Consider the following 25,977-nt stretch of genomic DNA (forward strand, 5'->3'; position numbering starts at 1 on the left):
GGGAAGGAATTTCTCTAGGGGCATACTGGCAACAAACCTAGCTGCTTTTGTCCTTTTTCCCCCTTCCCTTAAGTATTAAGCAGAGATAATGAGTTTGAAACAGCTGCCATGTCCCATTCCTGCAAATTTGTGTCCCTAATTGGAAAGGGAAGGAATGCCTGAGAGAAATATAGATGGAGAAAAGCTTCATTTAGTTAAGGTTAAAATAATCTAACTTGGTATTTTCTAGACATGGAGATAAACTTTAATCAGAAAATTTCAGACTGGTTTCTGAATAAAAAAAAAATTATTTAACACTCAATCACTAGTTTGTTCATGGCAAAATGGTAATTAAATATTTTAATTGGTCTATAATGATTCCTTGCCTAAACTCAACATTTAGAATTAAGTTTTAGGTGAGGAGCAAAGTGCTACTGTTATAGATAAATAATGAGATGATTGGCTTTTGCGATTAAGGGATGAATATTGTGTGTATATTAAGAGAAGCTTTATTGATGTATAGTTATGTTATTGTGGCTTGTTGTTTAGATGTCCTCTGTTCTCCCCATAGTCCCTCTTCCACCCCTCCCATATTGTTGCCACTAGACAGCCTGGGTTGTCTAGGACAGGTAGAAAGAAGGCATGTACATATGCCTCTTGCATGGGGCAGTTGGGAATGGAAAACCTTGTTGCTAGGGGGATGCGGCATGACAACACCTGACCCTCCAATCAAGTTGCAAGAAAGTAGTCTCCACCAATAAACAGCAAAGAAGAGTTGACTGACAGACTTTGGGAGGGGCCAGGGTTGCCTGACGCAACCCCCAGGGGTATAAAAGGCAGAACAGACATTTTGTGGGTGAGCCACGTGGCAGGCAGCCACAGGGTCGGGGTGGGCAGGGGCAGCACAGGGCTCGGCTCGGCTCGGCTCGGCTTGGCTCGGCTCGGCTCAGCTCAGCCAGGCTCCCAGCGCTGTTAGTTTTCCTTATTTAGTCCTTTTGTTGTATTTTTTGTAAAGGTTTAATAAACCTTTAAAATTTTAAAAAGTGAGTGATCATTTCTCACATTACTATTAGAAATTTAGGCATGATCCTTTAGGAAAGATATTGTGCTATTTCTCTACATGAATGACCTTGTAAAATGATATTTTAGCTATAAATTTTAACACAAAAATATATTACTAACTCAGAAAAAGTCAAAATATCAGCAAATGTGAATTCAAAGTAAATAATCAGGCTGTTCTAACAGTTAAAAAGCAGCTCACAGTAGGGCAAAGTGCTAGCGAAAAACTAGTAATAGAACTACTAAAGCAAAGATGTATTATTTCACTCAGGAAATATCTTTAAGAACAAGCCATTTGGTATGCATAAAAAAAAGCATTGTAAAGACATCATCCAGAAAAGCTTTATCTCATGAATGAAGCTCATAGCAATATCATGAGAGGTTTCTACACTTAAAAACTTTAGATACAATTAAATGATTGAGATAGACAGAAACTTATGCATTAAAATGTTGAGAGTATCCAGCTGGAAGTACAGAATATCTTTTAAACTCTCCTCAAATTCATGGAATGCAAGAACCACCAGAGATTAGGATCATCACGAGGAAAACCGAGAACAAGTTTGCCAATTTTATCCACGACCCTCCCTTGCAAGAGCTCTCTGGATATACCCTCTTTCCTATTTATTTGGCCTGTCTGGGATGGAGTTAACTTCCCCCATAGCAGTCCTCCCAGCGCTGTGCTCTGCATTGGGAGCCAGATAGGTTTTGCGAACACACCAGTGTTTTAGCTGTTGCTGAGCACTGCTGGCACAGCATCAGTGCTGTCTTTCCAACATCCTCTCACCTCCAAAGGCCAGTAGGCTGAGGATGGGCAAGATCTTGGGACAGGACATAGCCAGGACAGCTGACACAAATTACCCAGGGAGATATTCCATACCATATGACTTTTGCTCAGATATAAGAGCTAAGAGAAAGAAGGAGGAAGGGTGGAGTATTTGGTATTCTGACATTTGTCTTCCAGAGTAACCAGTACATGTACTGAAACCCTACTTCTGGGGAAGTAGTTGGATATCACCTGATGATGAGAAGTTGTTGCAGGATGCCTGGCCCTGGAATGTGGTCAAACAATTCGAACAATGCCCTATTTTGTAAGCTATCAGTGATGGGCTGAAAAGGGCATCATGGGCTGTTTTTTGGTGTTGAAGTAAGCTAAAACCCATCTGGCACACCAACTTCAAATCAACATCCTGGTAGTGAGGCAAAGATTTGGCAGATAAGCTGCTAAACTGACCTGAAGGCATACTACTCAATGAGTCAACCCCTTTACACTTTAAAAGTCAAGTTTGTTCTTAAATATAAACATGGAGGAAATCTACCAGAAATGTGTGTTTTGAAATATGCAAATAATGTGAAATTTCTTCATCTCAAAGGCAAGCAAGAAGATAAAGATATTGAAAATGGTAGTTCAGAAAAAAAATTCTGATCCTCTAATCTATGTGTTGACAAGCTGTTTGACAGTCTCACTCCACCAAGTAGTAGATACTTAGATTCTTCTACTTGATTGTTTTCATCCGGTTAAGCATCTCAGATTTAGTTTGACAGAGCAGCCCCGCTTTGATAACAATAGGTGCTCCAATTAAAGCTTGGTTTAGGGTTGACAAATATGATTCCTTTGTGGCACATGAAAAGCAATTGAAGGTTGTTTTGCATTACAGCTTTAAAAATATCAACTTTTTTTCTCATTTAATTTGTCCCTTAGCTTTTGCTACAATGACATTTAAATTGCAGTAAAGGGCAAATGGGAGTTTTAGTTTAAATGTAATCCCCATATTTAAATTATCTGTAATGGCTGTTCAAGTGGGAACACTATTGTTTCACTGTCAGTCCTGAAGGTCACATATGACATTTGTATTCAGGTCCTGTATTATCCATGCAGCTAAAGGGCTTCCAATTTCATTTCACAACCAGAAGCTTGCAGAAAACACCAATTAGCTTGCAGATCTCATTTGCCAACAAAACTCAGCTTCTTCTCAAAGTCTGGCATCTGGCAGTGCTCAACATTTAATTGCAAAGCAGAGGCTTGCAGTCATCATGATCCCTGGGCTAGGCACAAAGTCAATTTTTCCCTTTTATTAAGAAATTTTTTTCATTTTCATAGAGAACAAGAAACTTTTACGTAATTTCTGATGGATGACTATTAATGAATTACTGCTGTAGTAAGATTTCACGGACCATTTTTCCCCCTCTGGAGTACAAAGAAGGTTAACTGACTGACCCAATTTGACTTCTACTGAAGTCAACAGAATTTATCATAAACTTCAGCAGAAACTCTGATCAGAGCCCAATGTGTCCTTCTGGTATTCTTGGCCAATGCCCAATGTCAGGCAGGAAGCATCAGTTAAGTTCTAATAAAAGGCTCAAGTGACCCAGTCAAGGAGCAAAGCTGAAGTTATTTAAGTAAGTTTAAAAACCTATGCCAAAATAGAACTGAGAGTGGCTATATGCCTAGACGTTGGTAGACAGTATAGCAGTGAAAGCAAGACAGCCTTTATTAAGCAGAATCTATATTTACATACTTTACTGGTCCTAAAAATCTCTATAACTACAATGCTACCCACCTGTGAAATAAATGAGATCTTTTTTTTTTTTTTTTAAAGATACATATATGCCACTCCAAATTACTCTGAACAGATAATACAAAAAATTGAATATGCAAAGGACTGGTCCACTCCCTTTATTGATGTTTCCCCAATATCTTAGATGATGACAAGATAGGAAACCAACATTATTTTAGAACATAGTGATACCATTGCTCCCTTAAACCCAGTGTCTGAGTTCATAGATCAAAGGTCATGAGGGACATCCTGCTCTTCCTTCTGTCGTTAGCTATCGTAATTAACTCTGGTCTCCCTTAAAACTTCCTTCAACTTTTGCACATTCACATGCATGTTTCACCTTAATAAAGAAATGTGTTTAACTAGAACGAAACTCAAAGTAAAATCCTGGCCAAAACATGGCAGCAGCTTCTAATTTTCACACAAGGTAGGTTTCGAGCTGGAAAGATTCATCCAATTAACAGAAATTTTCAGGGAACTTGTTAAGCACCAGTGGAAGGAAGCACTTGTGTGGGGAAGAAATGGACAGGTTGGCAACATAAACACAAGCTGGAGGTGGAAGAACCAAGTTTATTTCTACCCTTAGCCTACTGCACACCTCAGGTGATTGAAATACATTTGCAATTGAAACCAGGGTACATATTTTGATACTGTTAGAAGGGGAAGAGCAATTCAGGACTGAAACAACAAGGTCGGCCTCAGATTGCAAATACAACAGCTGAGATAGTGTTGAGGCTACAGGTTGCACTGCAGCTTTTTGGGAGTGGCAACTACAATTCCGATTAAACAGAGGCAAACTAATAAATTAAATTAATCTAAGGTATTGCTTATTTGATGGTTCAGGCAGAGAGATTCCACCTTCAGATAGGTGCTGTCAAGAAAATGACAGTATGGAACTGATGAAACAAGAAGATGAGCCACTAAAAATTTAACAAAAGCTTTTATATTTATTGTAAGCATGTGGTAAGACTGCTACAGGTAACAGATGGACAACACATTTCTACCTCTCCCACCACCTACCAGCTCAACCCACATAAACAATGGCAATGAAGCATAAGATGCTCTGGTTTTCATTATGATGGGATAAAATTTTGCTGTGTACATGTCCAACTTGGCAAAAAGGATTATTCCCCAGAAAACCAAGGTATCCTAAAAATTACATACTAAAAGGATTTATATGCTTGCAGGCAAAGTAATTATATCTACACTCTCTGACAGAGCTTTGCCTACTTTGACAATAAGGCTTTCCATCACAAAATTCTATATATAAACCACAGACAGCTAGTGTTTTATTAGTCTAATGCTTCATTTTGAATAAACATAATTTATGCTAAACATGTTATACCGAGTCTTAGCCCCACCAGACAACATGCAATCAATCATTCTCATCTTTAACCATTAACAGTGGAAAACTTGAATTTTGCTTTTGACTTTTCCTTTCTAAATGAAGCATGTTATTCTTGCTTGGATTCGATTTCATTTAGTGTGTCAAATTATAAGATTTTTTTTGTGGCAGATTGTTTGCCTGTTGTAATCTTAAGGTGTTCCTTATTGTGAGTTTATAATGGTTTGTTCCATATACCCCGTTCGGTTTCCCCAGTGGTTTTGCCCTGAAGTTGTTTACTACTATTTTCCCGCCTAATCTTATGTCAGTCCCAGTTAGTACCTTGTCGCTGGGGACACCAAGTACACCGCCCCCCCCCCCCAAGATCGAGATCGCTCCAGGGGTTCTATCACCCGACCTGGGGAAAATCGTTCTCATGGCGCGCTGCGTCCATCCCCCCTTCTTCCTACCAAAGGGCCAGGTCATCGCTCAGGCCATTCCAATGCCACATGCACTCTTTGATGACCTGGACCTTTCTATTTATTTCACCAAGACTGTAGGAGAGGACAAGCCCTTTGTTTGGTGTGGCCTTAAGTGCAGGGGGCATTCCATCCAATTACAAGGGATGATGGACACAGGGGCAGATGTGACGGTCATTCCCCCACACAAATGGCCGTCCCAATGGGAGCTGCAAAACGTGTTGAGTAAGGTTTTAGGTGTCGGGGGGACTCAGTTGGCAAAAAGATCAAAGAAAACAGATCAAAGAGCATTGCAAAAATTGAGGGACTGAATGGACAATTGGCTTCTATATGCCCATTTGTTTTAAATTCCAAGGTCACCCTATGGGGCAGAGACGCCATTTCCCAATGGGGAGGTAAACTTGAAATCCCAAAGGCTCCCCAGGATTTTTAATAGCGGTCACTGAGGAGCGCCCTATCCATGAATTGAATTGGCTAACTGATACACCTGTCTGGGTAGAATGGTGGCCACTAAACAAACAAAAATTAAGTGTGCTCACCCAAATAGTGGAGGACCAATTGGCAAGAGGAAACATCATAGAAACAAATAGCCCTCGGAATTTCCCAGTGTTTTTCATCAGAAAGCTGGGGAAGGACAAGTGGCGCCTCCTCCACAATTTGTGGAGAATAAATGATGTGATTGAGGACATGGGGTCTCTCCAACCAGGGATGCCGTCCCCATCAATGCTCCCCCAAAATTAGAAATTGGCAGTGATAGACATCAAAGATTGTTTCTTTCAAATTCCCCAGAACCCAGTTGGATTGTTGCTTTCAAATTCCCCTGCACCCAATCGATGCTCCATGTTTTGCCTTCTCTGTACCATCCATCAATAGAGAAGCTCCCATGAAGAGCTATGACTGGCGTGTTCTTCCACAAAGAATGAAAAATAGTCCCACCATTTGCCAGTGGTACATCGCTCGGATTCTGTCCCCAGTGTGCGCCAAAGCGGGGGAGTGCGTTATTTTACATTATATGGATGACGTGCTTGTGTGTGCCCCTGATGACAATTTACTCAGCTCAGTGCTTAAGGACACTATTACTGCCCTGTCGGAGGCCAGATTTGAGCTGCAGCAGGTATGGAAGCTGCCGCCTATGGAAGTATTTGGGACTTGAAATAGCCAACAAGACCATCACCCTGCAAAAGATTGCCATCAACGACAAGCCCAAGACCCTACGGGATCTTCGTCAACTGTGTGGGTCTTTGAACTGGGTCAGGCCCTGGCTGGGGCTTACCATGCAGGATCTATCTCCTCTTTTCAACTTACTAAAGGTGAGGGAGGAGCTGGACTCTCCGAGGTTCCTGACACAGGATGCTCGACTAGCTCTCGAGAAGGTGCAATCAGTGTTGGCAAACCGGCAGGCCCACAGTTGCCGGCTTGACCTCCCTTTTAACTTCATCATCTTAGGTAAGTTGCCGCACCTCCACGGGCTCATTTTCCAGTGGGACAGGGACCAAAAGGATCCCCTCTTAATCATAGAGTGAGTGTTCCTTGGTGATCACCTGTCCAAAAGTATCACTCGGCCGCAAGAGTTGATGGCCCAGCTGATCAGTAAGGCTAAGGTCCGGATGCGACTGCTGGCAGGGTGTGATTTCACATGCATTCACATTCCCATCAAAATATCGACTGGAAGATTGACCAAATAGACTTTGGAGCAGTTGCTCAGAGATAATGAGAACCTGCAATTCACTCTGGATAGCTATCCAGGGAAAATTTCAATTCACCATGCTGGCCACAAATTGTTTAACACAGAATTTAATCTGATCCCAAAAGAGAAACAAAGTTGTCGACCACTCAAAGCCTTGACAGTTTTCACCAACGTGTCCAGATGGTCCCACAAGTCTGTAGTGACTTGGAAAGATCCTCAAACTCAGCAGTGGGAAGCCGATGTTAAGATCGTGGAGGGCTCCCCTCAAGTGGCTGAGTTGGATGCAATCGTCAGGGCTTTTGAGAGATTCTCAGAACCCATTAATATTATCACTGATTCGGCCTATGTTGTTGGTATAGTGTCCAGAGTGGAGAATGCAATTTTAAAAGAAGTCTCTAACCCAGCCGTCTTTAGATTGCTCTCAAAACTTATCCATCTGGTTTCCCACCAAGAGCAACCATTTTACGTGATGCATGTGAGGTCCCACACTGACGTCCCTGGGTTTATAGCAGAAGGAAATAGCAGAGCAGATGCCCTAGCCGCTCCACTACAGCTGGCTGGCCAACCTAACATCTTCCAGCAGGCCAAAATTAGTAATCAGCAGTTTCATCAGAATGTTGCTGGTCTGATCCGTCAGTTCCATCTAAGGCGAGATCAGGCCAAGGCGATTGTGGCCACATGCCCGAACTGTCAAGAGTCCTCTCTAGCATCGTTGGGCTCAGGAGTGAACCCAAGAGGACTCCACAGTTGTAAGGTGTGGCAGACGGATGTTACCCACATACAAGAATTTGGAAGATTAAAATATGTCCATGTCCCTCTCCATTGATACCTTCTCGGGAGTAGTCTATGCCTTGGCCCACACAGGTGAAAAGGCCTCAGACACACAAAAACATCTAGCACAGGCCTTTGCCACTTTAGGAATCCCCAAAATCATCAAAACCGATAATGGCCCAGCCTATACTTCTAAGGTGTTCAGTGACTTTTTACAGGAATGGGGGGTTGAACATCAGAATGGTAGATCACACTCCCCCACTGGCCAGGCAGTAATAGAAAAGACTCATCAAACACTTAAAAGGGTCCTCAACCATCAGAGGGAAAATGTCCAGGCCACCTTTCCACCACAAAGACTGTGCAAAGCACTATTTACTATTAACTTTCTTAATTGCACTTTAGAAGACCTCAACCCGCTAGTTGTCAAGCACTTTCAGCAGCACCAGCAGTTCCAGCCTGAGGAAAGACCACCAATTATGATTAGGGATCCAGACTCCGGGGAAATTCAAGGACCATATAAACTGGTAACCTGGGATCGTGGGTACGCATGTGTATCCACGACCTCCGGGATGAGGTGGATCCCTTGAAAGTGGGTCAAGCCTTATATTCCATCAAGGAAAAGGGACCAGTCAAAAATAAGCTCTCCAATTCCTCCAAATAATCCAACCGATGATGCAGTTGCGTCAAATAGATGACGCTGTAAAGGAAGCAGGAGCCCCTAAACCCCCTGCTTCACCTGAGTTATGTTTCATCTTAAGTTGTGCTGTTTTCATCTTCCTTTTTAGGCATCCTCCCAGCCAACCATGAAGTATCAACATCTGTGGTTCCTTGTCCTATGTTTCCAGTCCTGTGAGACGTGGATCATCCCTCAACCCAGAAAGAACGTTTGGGTGACCCTAGCCCATGTCCTCAACCAAGATCATCTGTGTTTGTCCACAGCCGCAGCAGATAACCCCATGTTGACTAGCCTGGTGGGGATTCCGTTCAAATTAGAAGAATACCCTATTTCTCTAAGGAGGATTCAAAATGAAACCAACAAAAATCCGCCTGATACCTGGGTTGAAATTTACCACTATTGGGGCATGGTCAACTACGCTAAAACTCCTGTGATCAATCCCTTAGTCCTGTGGAGGAAATGGGTTTACAACCTGCCCTACGATGATAAAGAACCCGAAGAATTTGAAATTTTAGGTTCGGCCAAAGCTTTATTTTGCATTCAATTTGATTCTCAGAGGTCCATGCACCCTAGGGCTGCTGTCCCTTGCTTCCCCCAACATGACCTAAATTTCAATTTGGAACAACCAAAATAAAATCAAAATTCAAAAAAGGAGTGCAAACCAATTCAATGAACATTGTGATGCCGAAATTTACCATTGGGCCAAATCTAAACAGGTTGCTGTCTCAGTCTTCCTCCCCTGGGTGGCAGCAGCCAAAGCTTTGAGCAAATTGGGAAACCTTGAATGTTGGGTTACAAAGCAGGCAAATCTAACATCTACTGCCCTCAGTAACCTCCTAGAAGACGAAAAAATAACCAGGAAAGTGACTCTCCAGAACAGGGCTGCCACTGATTTCCTGCTGCTGGCACATGGGCATGGGTGCCAAGATTTTGAGGGACTTTGTTATTTCAACCTATCTAGTAAGAGTCAAAGCATCCACGCCTCAATTAATGAGATAAAAAACATGATTAGCAACGTGAAGCAAGAAACTGAGGACTGGTTTTGGAACATTTTTAAGGGCTGGGAAATGTCAGGATGGGTGACTTCTGTTATAAAAGACATTGCCTATTTAGTTCTCATTTTTTTCTGATTTCGGGAGTCTTCAGTGTACTGAAGAAGATGATAACCAAAAGCACCAGCAAATCACCTTCGTCCTGAATTGTGGTGGCAGCCGCCACCCAAGAGCAAGAATGGTGGGAAGGAGATGCACCCAAAGGAACTGAAGTTTAAACTATTAGTTTAGTACCCCTCCCCATTTCATTTCAAAAAACTAAACAAAAAAGGAGGAGATGTGGTAGATTGTTTTTCTATTGTAATCTTAAGGTGTTCCTTATTGTGAGTTTATAATGGTTTGTTCCATGTACCCCATTCGGTTTCCCCAATGGTTTTGCCCTGAAGTTGTTTACCACTATTTTCCTGCCTAATCTTATGTCAGTCCCCATGTCAATCTCCCTTGCACCTCCCTGATTTCCAGACCCTTCCATGCCAATCCTCGAAGTACTGCCCTCTTCCCTTGTTCATCAAATGTAACCTCACCCCTTTCTCTAGAACCTTCCTTGTCTATCACCCTTCCCTCAAAGTTCCATTGGTGTGCCAAGCCTGATCCCCTCCCATGTTATCCCCTATTGCTTACCTAGAATCTGATCCCCGCCCTACGTTCCTCCCCTGCTGTTCTACTATTGGTCATCCTCCCCTAGTACCCTCCCCTGTTCTTAAGCCGCTGTTACCCTGTTGGAGCTTTGTCACTTTTCCCCGGACCCTCTCAGAGATTAAACCCTCTTGAGAACTTATACAAGTGGCCTCTCTTGTCTCCTTTGTTCTGGCTTCCTCAACTCAGGATTCCTATCAGCAGCCGCACAGAGCAGCTTTGCTGCCTCTGGGAATTAGGCAGCCCTGCTCTACTGCCACCCAGACCGACCCGAAAGGCAGATAGGGGGAGCCACTCTTGGCACGGGCCAGGAGGTGAGGTCTAGCCAGAGGATCACCAAGCGACTGCCCTTGTCAATTTTTACAGTGTTTTTTTAAGTCAGTGAAGAATTCATGAGTCTCGTTGAGAAAAACATGAGCTGGACCACTTGCTAATCTTGCACCTGACTTGAGCAAGGCATAACAACTGAAAGATGTCTGGAGTGAAGCAGAGGCATCATAGCCGTATGCTGTTTCAGTGAGACACAGAAAAGCACCCACAATTCTGTACTAGCCAATAGTCACACTCCCTTCACTGCAAAAATAACAGCCTCATTGAAGAGATAAGAATATACACAAAGACCCTCTGATGAATGTCAGCCTTCACTGCTGCCTCAGCATGTGGAGGAGGACCAAAGTGTTTATTGTACCTCTCTTGCCAACTATAAATTTTGACCAAAGATAACCGACACCCTCATTAAGCCCCATTTATATATTATCTTTCATACCCCTTGGAATGCAAATGAGGACCAGCATGAGACATGTAATACATATATGACTGACATCACCAAACACCACCTATAACATGCAATTGTTCTATCCCATTGGGATGGGCCAAAAATTTATAGTATGCGACCAGACCTGTAGTACTGGCCTGGTAAAATGCATTATTTGTGCATCTGTGCTCATGTAAGTTCCTATTGAACTCAACCAGACTTATAGAGCCAAATTCGTTCTAATCAGAAATTAAGCCCAGCTGCACCCAGCCCCTCTGATCTCTGAGGACCAGCTGGAATGTGAGGGGTTTTATTTACTGCTAAATTCCTATACTCTTAATGCAACACCATCCGATAATGAATTTCATTAACTAGTGTTGCCTTGAACAAACACATTTCTTTTTAACAGCTTCAAAGTTTGTTATCTCCAGTCTGTTGATTATTATCTCATTTGTCTCTATTATTAGGAACAGGTAACTATACTGATGTCACCTACATCTGCAAAATCACTCACAGAGTAGGAAGTAGGAAAACTCTTGAATCATCTCCTCTCTCCTTCATAAAATTCTTAGAATACTCTTAGAAAACCAGTTCCAGCATGTATTTATATTTAAACTCTAAATGGAGTCCTGCAACCTGTATCTCTAATTTAGAACAGTATTAGACTGCTTTATAGAAGTGTGAAAGACTGAAATGTTATGGTTAATGGTTTAAACATTGTTATGGAGGAGTTTTTTCCCATTATGGCAAAACTGTATAAAAAAGCTGTGACCACTAAAGCCCACCCCTCCCTGAATATGCCTCCTGACTGGAACTTTGGACTGAGTTAAGCCTTGCCTAAGGGAACTTGAGATAAGATAAAGATGACAATATTGTTCAATTATTTCAGGTCTAGGGAGAAGTAAACAAGGCTGAGGGAGAAGAATGTATCCACAAGAAAACCAAACCCAGATGCTGTCCTGAAATCATCTCTGCTTGGGACTGGGGGGCAGGGAAGGGCGCATAGTCCACAGACTCATCTGCTGAGGCCAGGTTTGCACACACTCCCCACCCCCAACCAAGCGGGGACGAGGGGAGTTTTTGGGTGTGTGGCATAGCCTCCAGTCAGAGGGAGTTAACACCCATCCTCCCTTACACAAACTGGCTCAGTTGTAAAACACTCCCACCTCTGGAAGGCCGCATGCACACAGTACATTCATGTGAGAGGCAGCTGAGGAGATGTCATAAACCATCAAAGACACCCGAAGCACCCCCCCGCCAGACTCATTCATTAGGCCTTCCACCAGAGGACTGCATGGGATGAAAAATGATGCAACAGATCCAGAGTCTGTTGCAAGAGAGTATCAAACTTGCCTCCCCACCAGGGGAGGTACCTGGGCATTCCCACCTAGCCCAAACATATATTAATACATTGAACTCTATGTTTTGCTGGACCCTCACCACTGAGAAGACCAGAAAAAAAGGATCAATGGGACTCCATCAGGATCCATGGAGTGATGAGATTTTCTACTTAATCTGTGTCTACTCTCTCTCCCCTCCACCATCTTTTTTCTATTTCTTTCTCTCTCCCCCTCACATTTACTGTTAAATAAAATCCATATTATTGGCTTTGGCATATGGTCTCATTTGCACCTTTATTCAGGCAGAGGGCTTTCTCTAATAATTTTAATAACTGTATTGTAACAACAAGACAAGCGCACGCTGACTAGAGACATCTGAGATGAGAAACACTGCCCCAGGAGTTTTGTAGATCTAGTGAAGATTAGAAGCAGTAAGACTGGTTATCGGAGTAGAGGTAGTTAAAATAAATAAAACTGAATTAGAAAAGCCAAGAGAGCAGCTGCAAAGAAGCTTCCTAGACCTGCTTAGCAAGTGTCAGAAAGCCCAGAAGTGATCAGACCTATATTATTGGATTGGTAAATCCCACAATTTGTGCATCTGTGCTTGTGAAAGTTTTTATCAAACTTGATCAGACTTATAGTGCTGAATTGGTTATAATCAGGAATTTAGCCCAGCTACACCCAACCCGTCTGATCTCTGAGGACCACCTAGAATACAAGGGGGGTTATTTTCTGCCAAATTTTTATACCCTTAATCCAACAGAAAATTGGTGTAGTTGGCTGGATTGCCATGGATAAACTGCTACAGAAATGTAAGTGTGCACCCTCATGAGCTGGGAAAGACTGGGTTAAAAGTTTTGAAAGTTATGATAATAATGTGTATTGAGCAGTATTTAACAGAATAGAAACTAAAAGCCAGAAAAGGGAATTATCTCTACTGCATTAGGTACTTGTCTATCCTATGCACAAGAAGAGGCTAAAGAATCCTTGCCATCCAAAAAAAATCCAAATGTGGTATATGCAGTGATTCAACTTGAAAACAATCTGCTAAAAGCATTATTGGCCTTTGAAAAAGGAATTGGAGGGAAAAAAAGAAAATTTGCATAGACTTCCTTTTGGTGGAAACTGAAAACTTGAAAACTGAATTGCATGCAGTAGAAAAACAGGAAAAATATCTGCAAGGAAAAAAAAATAGAACTTCTGATGAGCCAATCACCCTCTCCAAAATGGAATATGTGTGGTGAGTCTCTCTGACCGATGGGTATTGGATTTGATCAAGTGAGGAAGAAGCAGGAAGCTATTGGGGTCCTGGCATGTTTTTAACCACCACTCCCAGATATCATGATATTCTTTAACTGCACAGGTGGTATATTGGGCAGGAGGGATAGATCTGCAGGATAGGGGAGATCCACCGGCTACTAAAACTGCTTGATTCTCTGATCTCGCAGCTTCTGTGCAGAAAGCAGTTTGTATACAGACTATGTATGAGAGGGACAGGCTTAGAAAGTCTCTTATGTTAGCCCCTATCGATTCAGCCAGATTAACCCATCTTATTCTGGATTTTCCAAACAGTCTCAAGACTTTTGTAGCAAACTTTCAGGATGAAATGCAGCAGATTTATGTCCAAAATGCCACAGTTCCTGGGCATCCGGGGGGCTGGGTGCAGATGATGCATTTAGCTACCTAGAGTGGATTAGTGCAGGAAATAGTGAATTATGAATGCTGGACAGGATGGGTCAGGGCCTCCACATCAGATAACCATTGTTAAAGCTCCTGAGCCTGCTTGGTGGGTATTAGCAGTACAGTGGCTCCAAGGCAAATACCCAGAACCGTCTATTGATATTCTAGTCAGACTGTGAAAAATTATGGATGAATTTCTAATTGACACAGGGACCCAAATATCAGTGATTACAAAGGAAGCAGCAAATGTTTTGGAAATTATACCCAGTGACCGTAAAAATTTTACCAGAATTGATGGTATAATAAAGGAATGTCCAACAGCAAAAATTTCTATCTGGCTCCTGGGGGAAAAACAATTTACTAAGGTTGAAGTGCTTGAGGGGGCTGCCCAACTAAAACTTTTAGGATTTGATTTACTTTATGGGCAAACCTGGAAACTCCCAGATGGAACTCTGTAGAGCTTTGCAATGGAAGGCACTGGGTTGCTGGGAATACAAATAGAATCTGAAAGAATGTGGGATGATTCAGGCTTGGAAATTTTTATCAGTTCATTAGGGACATCGATACCATTGCTGCCTTCTAAATTTACTAATGTAAAACAGTACCCCCTGCCAACAGCAGCACTTATGGGGATTGATAAGGTAGTGACAGATTTGGAAAAAAAAAGAGGCATCATTACAAGGACTCATTTGCTTTATAATTCACTGGTGTGGCCAGTAAAGAAACTGACCTGGCACTGGCATTTCACGGTATATTGACAGTTAACTGCTAATACTGCACCTCTAACTGCTGCAGTTCCAAACATTGTCTAGATAGTGACACTGCTACTGGGTGCTGCTCATGCTTAGATGGCTGCCCTCGATGTTAAGGACATATTTTTCATTATTCCCCTCCTTGAACAGGATAAAGCACAGTTTGCCTTTACACTGAGGGGAATCCAATATACTTTCACAATGATATAAACATTCTCTTGCTATTTCTCACAATGCCTTGGCTAATGTCTTAGTAGAGATTCCTATTCCACCTGACATTACATGGTATCAATATATTGATGACAACCTAATAGGGGGAGATTATCAAGAAAGTGTAAAAGACACAATGAAAAACATTCATGAAACACTAATTGAATTGGGATTGGAAGTTCTGGAATCCAAATGCCAAGGGTCAGCACAAGAAGTTAAATTCTTAGGAGTCTGGTGGATTAAAGGACCCACTTCTGTTCCTATGGACACCCTGAAAAAATGGAGCACAGCCAGAATTCATCTTTTGTAAAGAAGTTCTGGGAACTTTAGGCTACTGGCATAAACATATTCCTAGATTTTCTACTATTGCCCATCCCTTATACAATCTGCTCAGAAGAGGAAAATCGTGGGAATGGACGGAACAGCACACAAATGTAGTAGAATTGTTAATAAGAGGGGCTGAGGCTGTTCCAACAGCTTGGCCTTATACACCTGGCTGATCCAATCCATGCAGAATGAGGGTTCAGTGAGCATGGCTCTCATTGTAACCTTTGGCAAAAGGGACCACAAAGGCCAGAAAGACCACTGGAGTTTAGCTTCCATTCTTTCAATGATACTGAACTAAGATACTCGGATCTCGTTAAGGCTTGAAAGCCTTCTAGTGTGAGTGATAATGGGTGGATTATACCTTCAATTTGACCTAACCTTGCCAGTTAACAAGAAGATAGAGTATCTGTCCACTTTTTTTTCTTAACAGAATGAACGGCATGTGGAATGAAGCAGTCATATACAGAGCTAGTGTCTGCAAGGACTGGTGGTGATTTTGGTGATAATCTGGAAAATGAAATTAGAATAATAATGCAGGTAAAATGCTCTTTATTATTCTTACTGTCACTAGACAGAAGTTCAGGGATTGCTTGAAATCTTACATTGCAGTTAATCCAAGTTTTTGGGCATACACATAACATTAGTCAAATCACCACGTTTACCTTTTCCTCCATCTGCCAACTCACCAGTAACTTGGGGAATTTCACTATGGGTTTGACTAAAACTTGGGAGGTTATGTGGAAAACTCACACAAATCTGACTTGGCAAACTGAGGAAGGAAAATATGTTTTAAAGTGGACCAACAACAATACAACTATATGAAACTGTAACATCATTATTGAAATTTGAGACTAATAGTGACTCAATTGAAAAAATTTATTGTCTTCCTGAGGATACATGTGCTGATACACCATGGGGAATCCATATTCCAAGGGGGTGGGGAGGGCCACAATGCGGTGACTGCCATTATATGCAACTACCAACTGGTGCATTGATTGAGAAAGAACAATTGGATTACCAGATGACCCCATACAGGTTGATGTTCTGGACACAAATTTAAATGTTTCTTGCACAAACAGCCCAAAAATATCATAATTGGAATTGTACTGGAGTTTATAATTGCAACTCCAATGAAACTAAAATGCTGAGATTGGGCCCATTAGTTTGAGTTTTCAGATTAGGTTGTACTTGTCAGAACTATATCACCCCACTCCAAGACACTTGATCTCATTTGACTAACAATCATACTGAGTCTGACATAATTTGTTCAGAACTAAGTATAACCTCTATGGGGCACACCATGTGGGTTAGCAGTGATGAAACACAGTCTACTGACTTACTAATAGAGGGCTGGCAATGGCAACACATGCTGGGACTATTAACACTGTGCCCCCTTTAGACGAAGCAACCTCTTTCACTGGCTCTATGGGGACAAATTAAAAGGGAATCAGAAAACCAATGGCAACACCGGACAGCTGGAACTGTGGTGGAATGGGTACTGGAGTCAATTTTCACACCCCAGTTGACAGCATTCCAGAATTGAATGATGTTATATAATTGTGCTGGACAAATATAAACATTGGCTAATGCAACTCATGGGGGACTAAAGGAATTAAATCTACAAGGAACTGTAATGGTTCTAATCAGAAACTAAGCCCAGCTGCACCCAGTACCTCTGAGGACAGGTGTAACAAAAAGGGCTTTATTTTCTGCTAAATTTTTATACCCTTAATGCAACATTTAGCTTGATTTTGGACCTTTAAAATGTACCAAGAGCATTATGGATTTGGCTTTGTTCTCCGCAGTGTTTACATATTGTCCCAAGGGGTGTCTTTAGTAAGTTTTGGGTTCTTTGGGGATTTTTTTGTTGGGTTTTGTTTCTTTGTTTTGGGTTTTTTGTTTGGTTTTGTTGATTTGCTTTTTTATGTATATATATTTATTTTAATATTTCATGCCACATAAGTCAGGAAAAGCAATATTGACCAGAACACATCTCAAGACAGATTCCTGTAAGTCTAGACTTGAAGTGTCTTTCCAGATTGAATGACAGCACAGGTAACTACTCCAAGATCCATGAATCACAAGGCAATTTCATTTAGGGTGCATCTTTTCAATTTGCTTTGAGAAAGCCTCCAAGAAAGCATCCAAAACTTTACTACAGCTAAGATATACGCATTAATTCCTTCCCTCATACACTCAGTGAATTATCTTTTAGGGAAACAGATTTACTACTGTATTGAAAATAATCACTTTTATCTTCTATATGCTTACATACCAACTGGTTAGTGGTTTGTTCCAGTACCTTAAATCTAAGAAAACAATGCTGGTGGTTACTTAATATTATCCTTTCTACTCACCTACCCACCTTTAAAATCTTGATGACGTTTACCTTCAAGTTTTTTTTAACATCCCTTTCTACCACGAATTCCTATAGATTTTGAGAACTTCTGAAGCAGCAGTTCAAAACTCTCTCAGTGAGTTTCTTGAACACTTTAAAGCAAGTGTCTTCAGACTTTAACAGTTTAAATAATTCCTTCCCCATTCCAGCATGTGTTCTTCTTTCCATAATACATGTTATATCTGGTCACAACTGACCTTTCCTGTAAAGCAGTGTTAGTTGTTATAGCCCTCTGTTACTTGATCTCCTTTCCTACTCAGTAAGGGACTTCTGCTTTCCTTTGTTGCTATCTTCTCATACTCTTTATGAATCTTTTCTTTTTGCCTTCTATTTCTCTTAGTTGTTAATAGATTTCTTCCTTAAGCTTTCCAGTTTATCTCTAGTGGCTTCTATACTTACCCTCAGTTTTGTAGCTACATTTCCACTTTTTGTTTTATTCTTTTTATAGTTCCTCAGGTACTTACAACCTGTTACAATCATACTTGTTTCATATTATGCTTTCTCTCTTCCAACTGTAATTGTCTCATATAGTAGATCAGAAATTCAGTTTCATCCAACCTTAATTGAACAAGTAAACCAGAATAAAATTCTAACTTGCTTTACCTAGTACCATAGGAAGTTTACACCCCAAATATGTAATTGTTTCTTCATTATACACATGAACACCTAAATGATTTTGAAGTCTATGCATTTACCCAGTTCATCCCAGAGTTGCCTATACTTGTCAGTCATTGCAGTTCCTTGTTGTGTCCAAAGCGACAGACGAGGGTCAGCCATGAACTGTTCTGTTATCAATGTCAACATGCGAGCTCCATTTGAATCTCTCATCTTCAGCATCTCTCGCACCTAGGAAATGAGTCTTTTAATATAAACTTGAAAAAACTTCAAAACAAACCACAGTACAGACGATATGCTGAAGTGTTAAACATTCCACCTCTGTTAAATAAGACATATAATTTATACATTTGATGTGAAATTTTTAAGTAGAAAAAAATAATCCACCTTGCCAATTTTAACAATTTTTAGTTTCAGTATCCCATTGCAATTCTGCAAATACACTTCTTCCACAAGTAATCCACAGATGTATTATGCAAGCTACTGCAAGACCATAATTTCTACAGGCCTCTCCAACATTTTGAGGGTAGGAAGGAAGAGAACAGCAAAGCTGTAGACAGTTGAAATGCTACTTCATATCCTTAAACTAATATCAAGACACACCAGATTGCATCCCATTGCATTATTAACTTGCTATCATGTTCCCAGGGCTTTGTCTTGTTTTAGAACAACAGGACTTTGAGTAAGACCTGAACAAGTACAGACTGGATGGGGGAGTGGGGGGAGAGAAAAAGAGGGATGTCTGAGTACTCAACATACCTTTGCAAAAAGCAAATTGAGTTGCTTCCCTGATCCATGATATCCACCCTGGGAGAGGAAGAGTTTAACCTGTTCTTGGACCTGTTCCTCATCCAAATGCCAGCAGTTTTCATCATCTATGCTAGCACCTGCTGTTGGGTCAGGAGCGCCTGCAAACAGCAAGAAGATAAATCATTATGTTCTACATAAAGAAAAGAGGTTTGTGGGTCCAGGGCAAATGAGTACTGCAAAGGGTTTTGGATTTGTGTAATGTCCCATTGTGGATGTCTTGACTTAAAAGGTTCTTTAAAATAGACCTAAATTTCTCCTAAGTAGTCTTAAGCACTTAGAAATGACAGTCTATGAAAAGGTATTTAAACAAATAAAATTTTATAATAAAACGTTAAAATCAAGATGAGTTTCTTCCTCCTGCCTCAACAGTTATTCTAGAATGCTTTTACAAACAAAATTACACTTAACATAATATTTTCAACAACTGCAATGTTAAAACCACTCTCCCCAGAACACCTGTGTGACTTCTGTACCTTCAGCAATCTTGTTAAGGTTTAAGTTACTACTAATGAGCACTGCTATTGATGAACATGAGGGAAATCATCACTTCAGTGCCTTTGAGCAGTGATGGTTCTGCAAAGCTAAACAAGGAATAAAGAATAAAAAATAATTCCCAAGCAAATCCAAAGTCTTTAAGCACTAAAGGCATTAACATAAATAAGTTACAGCTGTGTAAGATTGTGGTGCTTCTGAAGGAGCATTTTTTACAATAGGCAATGTCATCAACATGCAGTCAATTCAAAGCAACTCTACCTGAATTAGCTTAGTGCCAAGTGAAGTGACTGGATTTACATCAGGCAGTGCTTTGGCCACAGGTTGCTCTAACTAAAATTTTGTATATGAGATCAGTGATTTTCCCCTTATGGCCTTTTTTAAAGTCTGACAAAAATAAAACAAGTTCTTGCAGTGTATAACAATCTACATATTTCTGAAGAAACTTGCACCTTCACTGAATATTTTTAAGAGGTATTCTAACTGAAAAAGTTGAAAAGCACTTATCTAGACTGTCAGGGGAAAAAAATGGTAGTGCATCACCATACTCAGATGTAAGGCATTTTAATCATGCCCAAGACTGAAGTTAACCGTCACAGTCACAGCTGGTCTGAGGCTGTACAAATTTGGCCATAATAAGAAACCAAATTTGTCTAGCCTAGTTTGTTATAGCCTAGAAGTAAACAAGTCCCTGGGTGAGGCAATGATAGGTTGGATTCAAACTCAAACAGGGGACCCCAGCCAATCCCATTCAATCCTGAATGCAGATGTATCATTGGTTGGGGAGCTGGGTGGTATTGAAACCTCGACTAATCAGTTGCTCAAGCCCAGGAATTTTGAACCCCATATAAAAGAAGGCATCCATCAATAAATCTTGTGTGTTGTCGCATGATCTCGGTGTGTTCAGTCATGTGCCTCTCTCCAAACTGCAACCCTAACATAACAGTTAACTTGACATTTTGGTTTTGGGCTTGTCACAACTGTGTCATCTCTATCTCTGTTAGGTTTTGAGAAGATGTTAGCAATTGAATTTCATCACACTATCACTTCTAAATCCCAGATCATGTTACCTCTGTAGCCAATACTAAAAGAAGCATACTGGCAGGGAAGGAAAATTACATGGTCAGATTTATAAAAATTTGCTTTCAGCGAAGTCCTGAAAACATGAAAAGCAAAGATAGCTACAACTCTTTAGATGTATAGAAGCATTGATTCTATTGATTTAAGCCTTTATTTCACAATTGTATCTCTGCCATCTAAGTGAATCTTAAGTGGTTGCAGAGAATGCTAGAATCTTTATTCAATGAAAATACAACCGGAAGATTGAGAGGGTCAGAGGGATGTCTTGTCTACTAGTTGCTGAGAAAGTAAAAAAAGTCTTTCAGCTCATCAACTTCCTCAGCTACCTTCAACATCAGAGCCTACAGCTGTGAACATTGCACTATTGTCCATATATTTTTTTTTAGATTAAGAATAAATTGTGTCTGAAGATGTGAGAGAACTCTTCTACCTTCCACAGGAGCCATAAGACTTTCTCAGAAGTCAGGAATCAAGTCCAAGACAGTACAAAACCCAAGTAATGAGAAACTTGCCCTTCTGTGAGTGCTTCCATCTTTACTATGTTAGTTTTAAGGGGTTTTGCACTCAGTCAGCTACATGTAACACATGCTGATAAATCTTCAGTTGCAAGAAACTAGATTAAAGGGGAAATCAAGCCACATGAGATCAAGCAGTGCAGTTGTTGAACAGACCCAGGTTTGCAGTATCACCTTGCAAATAGTTTAAATATTTCATTGCTCTAAAACAGCGGGAAAGCCTGGGAAAAGGAACTATAGGAAAAGCCCCAATATACAAAACACACATATTTATCCCCCACTTGAAAGGAGATTTATCTTTAAATAATCTTGGTATTGTTACTGAACAAGTTATATTTCTTTAAAAAGGAGTCTATGCAGTAGTGGGGAAAAATGTTGGAACCTAATCCACAAGAGGGGAGATTTAATCTGTGAAACAGATAGTGGCTGACAGGCAAACTCTGGGTGATGTCCATGTATTAGAAAAACAATTAAAGTTAGCACTTGACATGCTTTGGGTGCTCTCAGACTTGGGAGAGGAAGTTAAAGCCTGGGAGAAAGATACATTGCTGAGAAGTGGACACCAGGAATGCAGAATTTATAGACTACAAGGACATTTTGCAGAAACCAGAGATAAGGAAGAAACTAACAAAAACAATTTAGCAATTGTACTGAAACTCTCCTTATCTGGGAAAAAGATCATAAAAAGACTGAAAATGTGGACTAATTTGCATGAGAAGCAAGAAATCATTAACCAATAGAGGACAGAATTCTAATTAGTAGGAGAACTATGTAACTTGTAGCCAAGGAACACTAATTCCTTTGTTTGCTAAAATGTATAAATAGAAGTTTTTATACTTGGTGTGTATTATAGGTGGATTGATTTCTCATGTACCTCAGCACTGAATAAAGCACTGCCAACTTTCTTACTAAACAAACTGGTTGGTGAGTTTATTTCCTGGTTTTCGGTGACAGAATGGCTACTTTTAACTTGTATTTTAAAAAGCCTAAGATTTCTCATCTACACTTCCCTATTTATGGAAAAAACCCAAATTCCTTCCATAACTGTTTACATTTTATAAAAAAGCTCATCATTATGCTGTTTGGTTTTGGGCCTTTTTTCTTTTATATGTTCTCTGTATTCTTCACACATATATTTGTAGCTCTGTAGCCTATTGTATTAGTGGCTAGTTTTCCCAGTACTTTTCCATGGCCTTTCCCTAGGCAGAAAGACAAAACAAATTCCAGAGCTCCAAGCCTTGGGGGATACAAAGCCTGTAATAGATGAGTAATGTAATCGTTGGCTCTCACAATTAAGAGATAGACATTATATAGATTTATAGTAATGTTAATGTAAGATGTCATTCCATAGTTCTCTTTCCCCTCCCCTTGTAATAGCCTTGGTGATCAGGGCATTTAGGGGGAGGGCAAGCTTGTTACTAAGAGGCACAGCATGGCAACACCTGACCTCCAATCAAGTTACAAGAAAACAGTCTTCACCAATGGACAGCAACGAAGAGTTAACTTACAGACTTTGGGAGGGGCTAGGGTTACATGATGCAACACCAAGGGTATAAACGGTGGAGCAGCCATTTCGTGAATGAGCCACATGGCTGTAAAGCCAGGGGAGAGAGCAGGCTCTCAGCACTGTAGCTTCTTTCCTTATTCAGTCCTTTGTTGTAATTTTTGTCATGGTTTAATAAACCTTTTTCTAAAATTCTAGAAGTGAGGCTTGTTTCTGACAAGGCCCCAATCCTATCTTGGTTTTTCCTGAGAATCAAGGCTGAGAACAACTCTTCGAGATACATTTTATGAACAAAGCACAGCTAGTGCTGAGGAGGGGACTCCGGAAAAGGGGCTTGACCTGGGGGGAAGATTTCATCACCACTTATCCTCCTAAGTGGTGCTTTTTATCAATTATGCTAATTTCCTAAAACCTATAAAAATGTGCTGAGCCCTGCAGGGGGTGGGCTTTTGTCCTGGTTTAGGGAAAATTTGGGAGAAAACCTCCAAAAGGGCAAAAGGGCCCCCCCAGAAAGCAAACCCACATGGCCCCTCCCCCCAACCGGTTCGGGAAGGATTCCTCAGAGAGAGGTGGAAAAAGCCTGTTTATTTAACAGGCAAAGCACTCCCCAGCACAAAAAAATGAACGAGACCAGATGACAAAGCTCATTCATCGCTCTGAAGAGGTGACAAATACAGAAAATCTCTCTGGTGGGTGGTTGCTCTTGTAGTATACAATGTAGATAATTCATGCTTTGGAAATTGTATAAAAATTATAAAGATCCAACCATGCATCTGACCCCCATGGCCAGAAGCAGGGCTTTTCGTTTCCAAAAGATTTCCCGGACTCGCCCAGATAAAATCATGACCATTAACGAGTGAATGAGTCTTTCCTGGGGGTTCATTGACCATTTCCCAAGAATGTCCAGAACATTCACTGAACAACACATGGGAGAGATTACATCGGAAAACGGCGATGTCCTGGCTACAGCTGAAAGGAAGACAATTTTGAGGAGCCCAGACAGCTATCCAGACCTATGGACTGACTTTTGTACAGGACTGAATCTGTATAGTTCCCGTTATACATATGTAGGAACTTACAGAAATCTTAGGTCATTTCTGCTCCAGGCAGAATAAACTGTATATAAGCTGGCTACCTGGAGCAGTTGGTGTGACACTCTGGGGAGACGCTGACACTTCGTCGGTCTGTCCCAAGTTCACCCAGCGTCAAAGTCTGGGGTTGACGCTGTCTTGGCTGTGGCGGTTTTATAATATTCTATTTTTAGTTTTCGATCTAATAAAGTTATAAATTTTTTTTTATAAATTTGGCTGCCGATTTGATCATTTACAACTCTGTTATCAGTCCCTCTGGCGCTAGGAAAGGCTGCAGAGTAGGCCCTGGCAGGCTGCAAAGTGTGAGCTCTCAGTATTTCCTTGGGTCCCAGTCTGGAGTAGGTTCGAATGGTTCCAAGAAAAGGGAAAGAAAAACAGTCCAAGGAAAGCTCGGACTGCCTCAGCTAGCTAAACTAACTAACTAACTAAAAAGCAAAATGAGTGCAGTGTTCTGCCCCGTCTGTGCCCAGACATCAACAGTGTTCCAGCAGACTGTGGAGGAGGAGTCCAGTCCCTGATTACAAAACTCTGTGCTTCTTCTCCCTGCCTTTGCTCTCAGTCAGTCCTGAGGGCACAGAATATAATATCCAGCATAAACAGAACACACAATTGGGGATACAAGCATCATAACATGACCCTAGGACAGCTTTTGTGGACATCTTTCCATAACTGCCCCTGAAGGCCTTCAAAAAAGATCTATTCTTATATTACCTCCTTACTAAAATTATCTCAGGTTTCATTTCCAGGTTGGGAAAAAGGCAACAATCAGTCAGTTTACACTATACCTTCTGCAGTGGCTCAGCATTGCTATACTTAAACCAGTGCTATTTTCATGCCACTGGGTAAAAAGACTATAAAAGCTTAAGACATCAAGCTGAGGGTCTGAGCTCTACAATGCTATTTAGCACAATACTACAGGTACTTCTGACTTCACAACAGAATAGTAACTGATTTTATAAACTTAGTGTCTTCAGAATTATTCTAAATAGTAGTTATATAGAAACAAAGCTGATAAAATTACTTATTACAAAATATTATTCCTTAGTTCCCCAAATGATTCAAAGCTTAGACATAAGTACTTTAATCTTTTGTTTAATTTCATAACTCTTGGGTAAAATATAACGACTGTTTAGTAGTGCATAGCATTAAAGAAAAACGGGAACTATTGTGAAGCAGACAGTGCTAATAAGAGAAAATGTAAAGAAAGGACTGGTGTGATGGTTTTGACTGAGTTCATGTTAATTTTTTCCACAGTAGCTTCTATAGGTGTATTGGGTTTGCATGACCAGGTTTTGGTAGTGGGGAAGCTACAGGAATGTCTTATGCCAGAAGCTTCCCCCATGTCCATCAAAGCCAGTTCCAGTCAGCTCCAAGATAAACCCCCTGCTGCCCAAGGCTGAGCCCATCAGTGAAAGCAGTAGCACCTCAGTGATAACCTATTTAAGAAAGGGAAAGAAATTACAGCACAGAAGCAATTTGGGCCAGCATAGAGATAAATGAGAATATGTGAGAGGAAAAACTATGCAGACACCAGGGTCAGTGTAGGAGGGGGAGGAGGTGGTTCAGGTGCCAGAGCTGACATTCCCCTGCAGCCCACAGTAAAGACCATGGTGAGGCAGCTGAGTCCCTGCAGCCCACGGATGTCCACAGGGGTGCAGAGATCCACCTGCAGCCCATGGAGGAGCCCCATGCTGGAGGAGGTGGATGTGCCTAAAGGAGGCTGTGATCCTGTGGGAAGCCCCTGCTGGAGCAGGGTCCTGGCAGGACCTGTGACTCTGTGGAGAGTGGAGCCCATGCTGGAGCAGGTTTGGTGGCAGGAGATGTGACCCTGTGGGGGACCTACACTGGAGCAGCCTGTTCCTGAAGAACTGCACCACATGGAAAGGTCCTACATTGGAGCAGTTTGTGAAGAACTATACCTTGTCAGAAGGAGTCACATTGGAGAAGGTTATGGAAAACTGTTTCCTGTGGGAGGGTGTGCTGGTATGAAATAGACTAATGGGAGAAATGAACCCCACTCAATTACCTTAAGAGAGATTTCAGGACAGAGTTACAATTTAATAGAGAGATTACAATAAATGCAATGATACACAGAAAGCTGGCTTCAACCCACAAAGTCAGAGTACAACCTGGCACCCTGTTGGTCAGGGTGATGGTCACAGTCCTATCAAGTGGTGGTTGCAGTCGAAAG

The 25,977-nt window shown here is 41.2% G+C and overlaps 1 protein-coding gene across 2 annotated transcripts in view; it reads right to left on the reverse strand.

Moving 5' to 3' along the window:
* LOC132341478 (zinc finger SWIM domain-containing protein 6-like) overlaps window positions 1-25,977 on the reverse strand; it is a 318,134-nt gene that overhangs the window by 111,296 nt on the left and 180,861 nt on the right. For both annotated transcript variants that reach the window (XM_059873054.1, XM_059873053.1), the window contains exons 3-4: window positions 19,054-19,202; window positions 18,375-18,525 (exon numbers count right to left, since the gene is read on the reverse strand). In XM_059873054.1, the coding sequence (XP_059729037.1) occupies window positions 18,375-18,525; window positions 19,054-19,202 (300 nt within the window). The remainder of the gene's footprint in view (window positions 1-18,374; window positions 18,526-19,053; window positions 19,203-25,977) is intronic.

This window comes from Haemorhous mexicanus, chromosome W (genome assembly GCF_027477595.1).
Source record: "Haemorhous mexicanus isolate bHaeMex1 chromosome W, bHaeMex1.pri, whole genome shotgun sequence".
NCBI lineage: Eukaryota > Metazoa > Chordata > Aves > Passeriformes > Fringillidae > Haemorhous > Haemorhous mexicanus.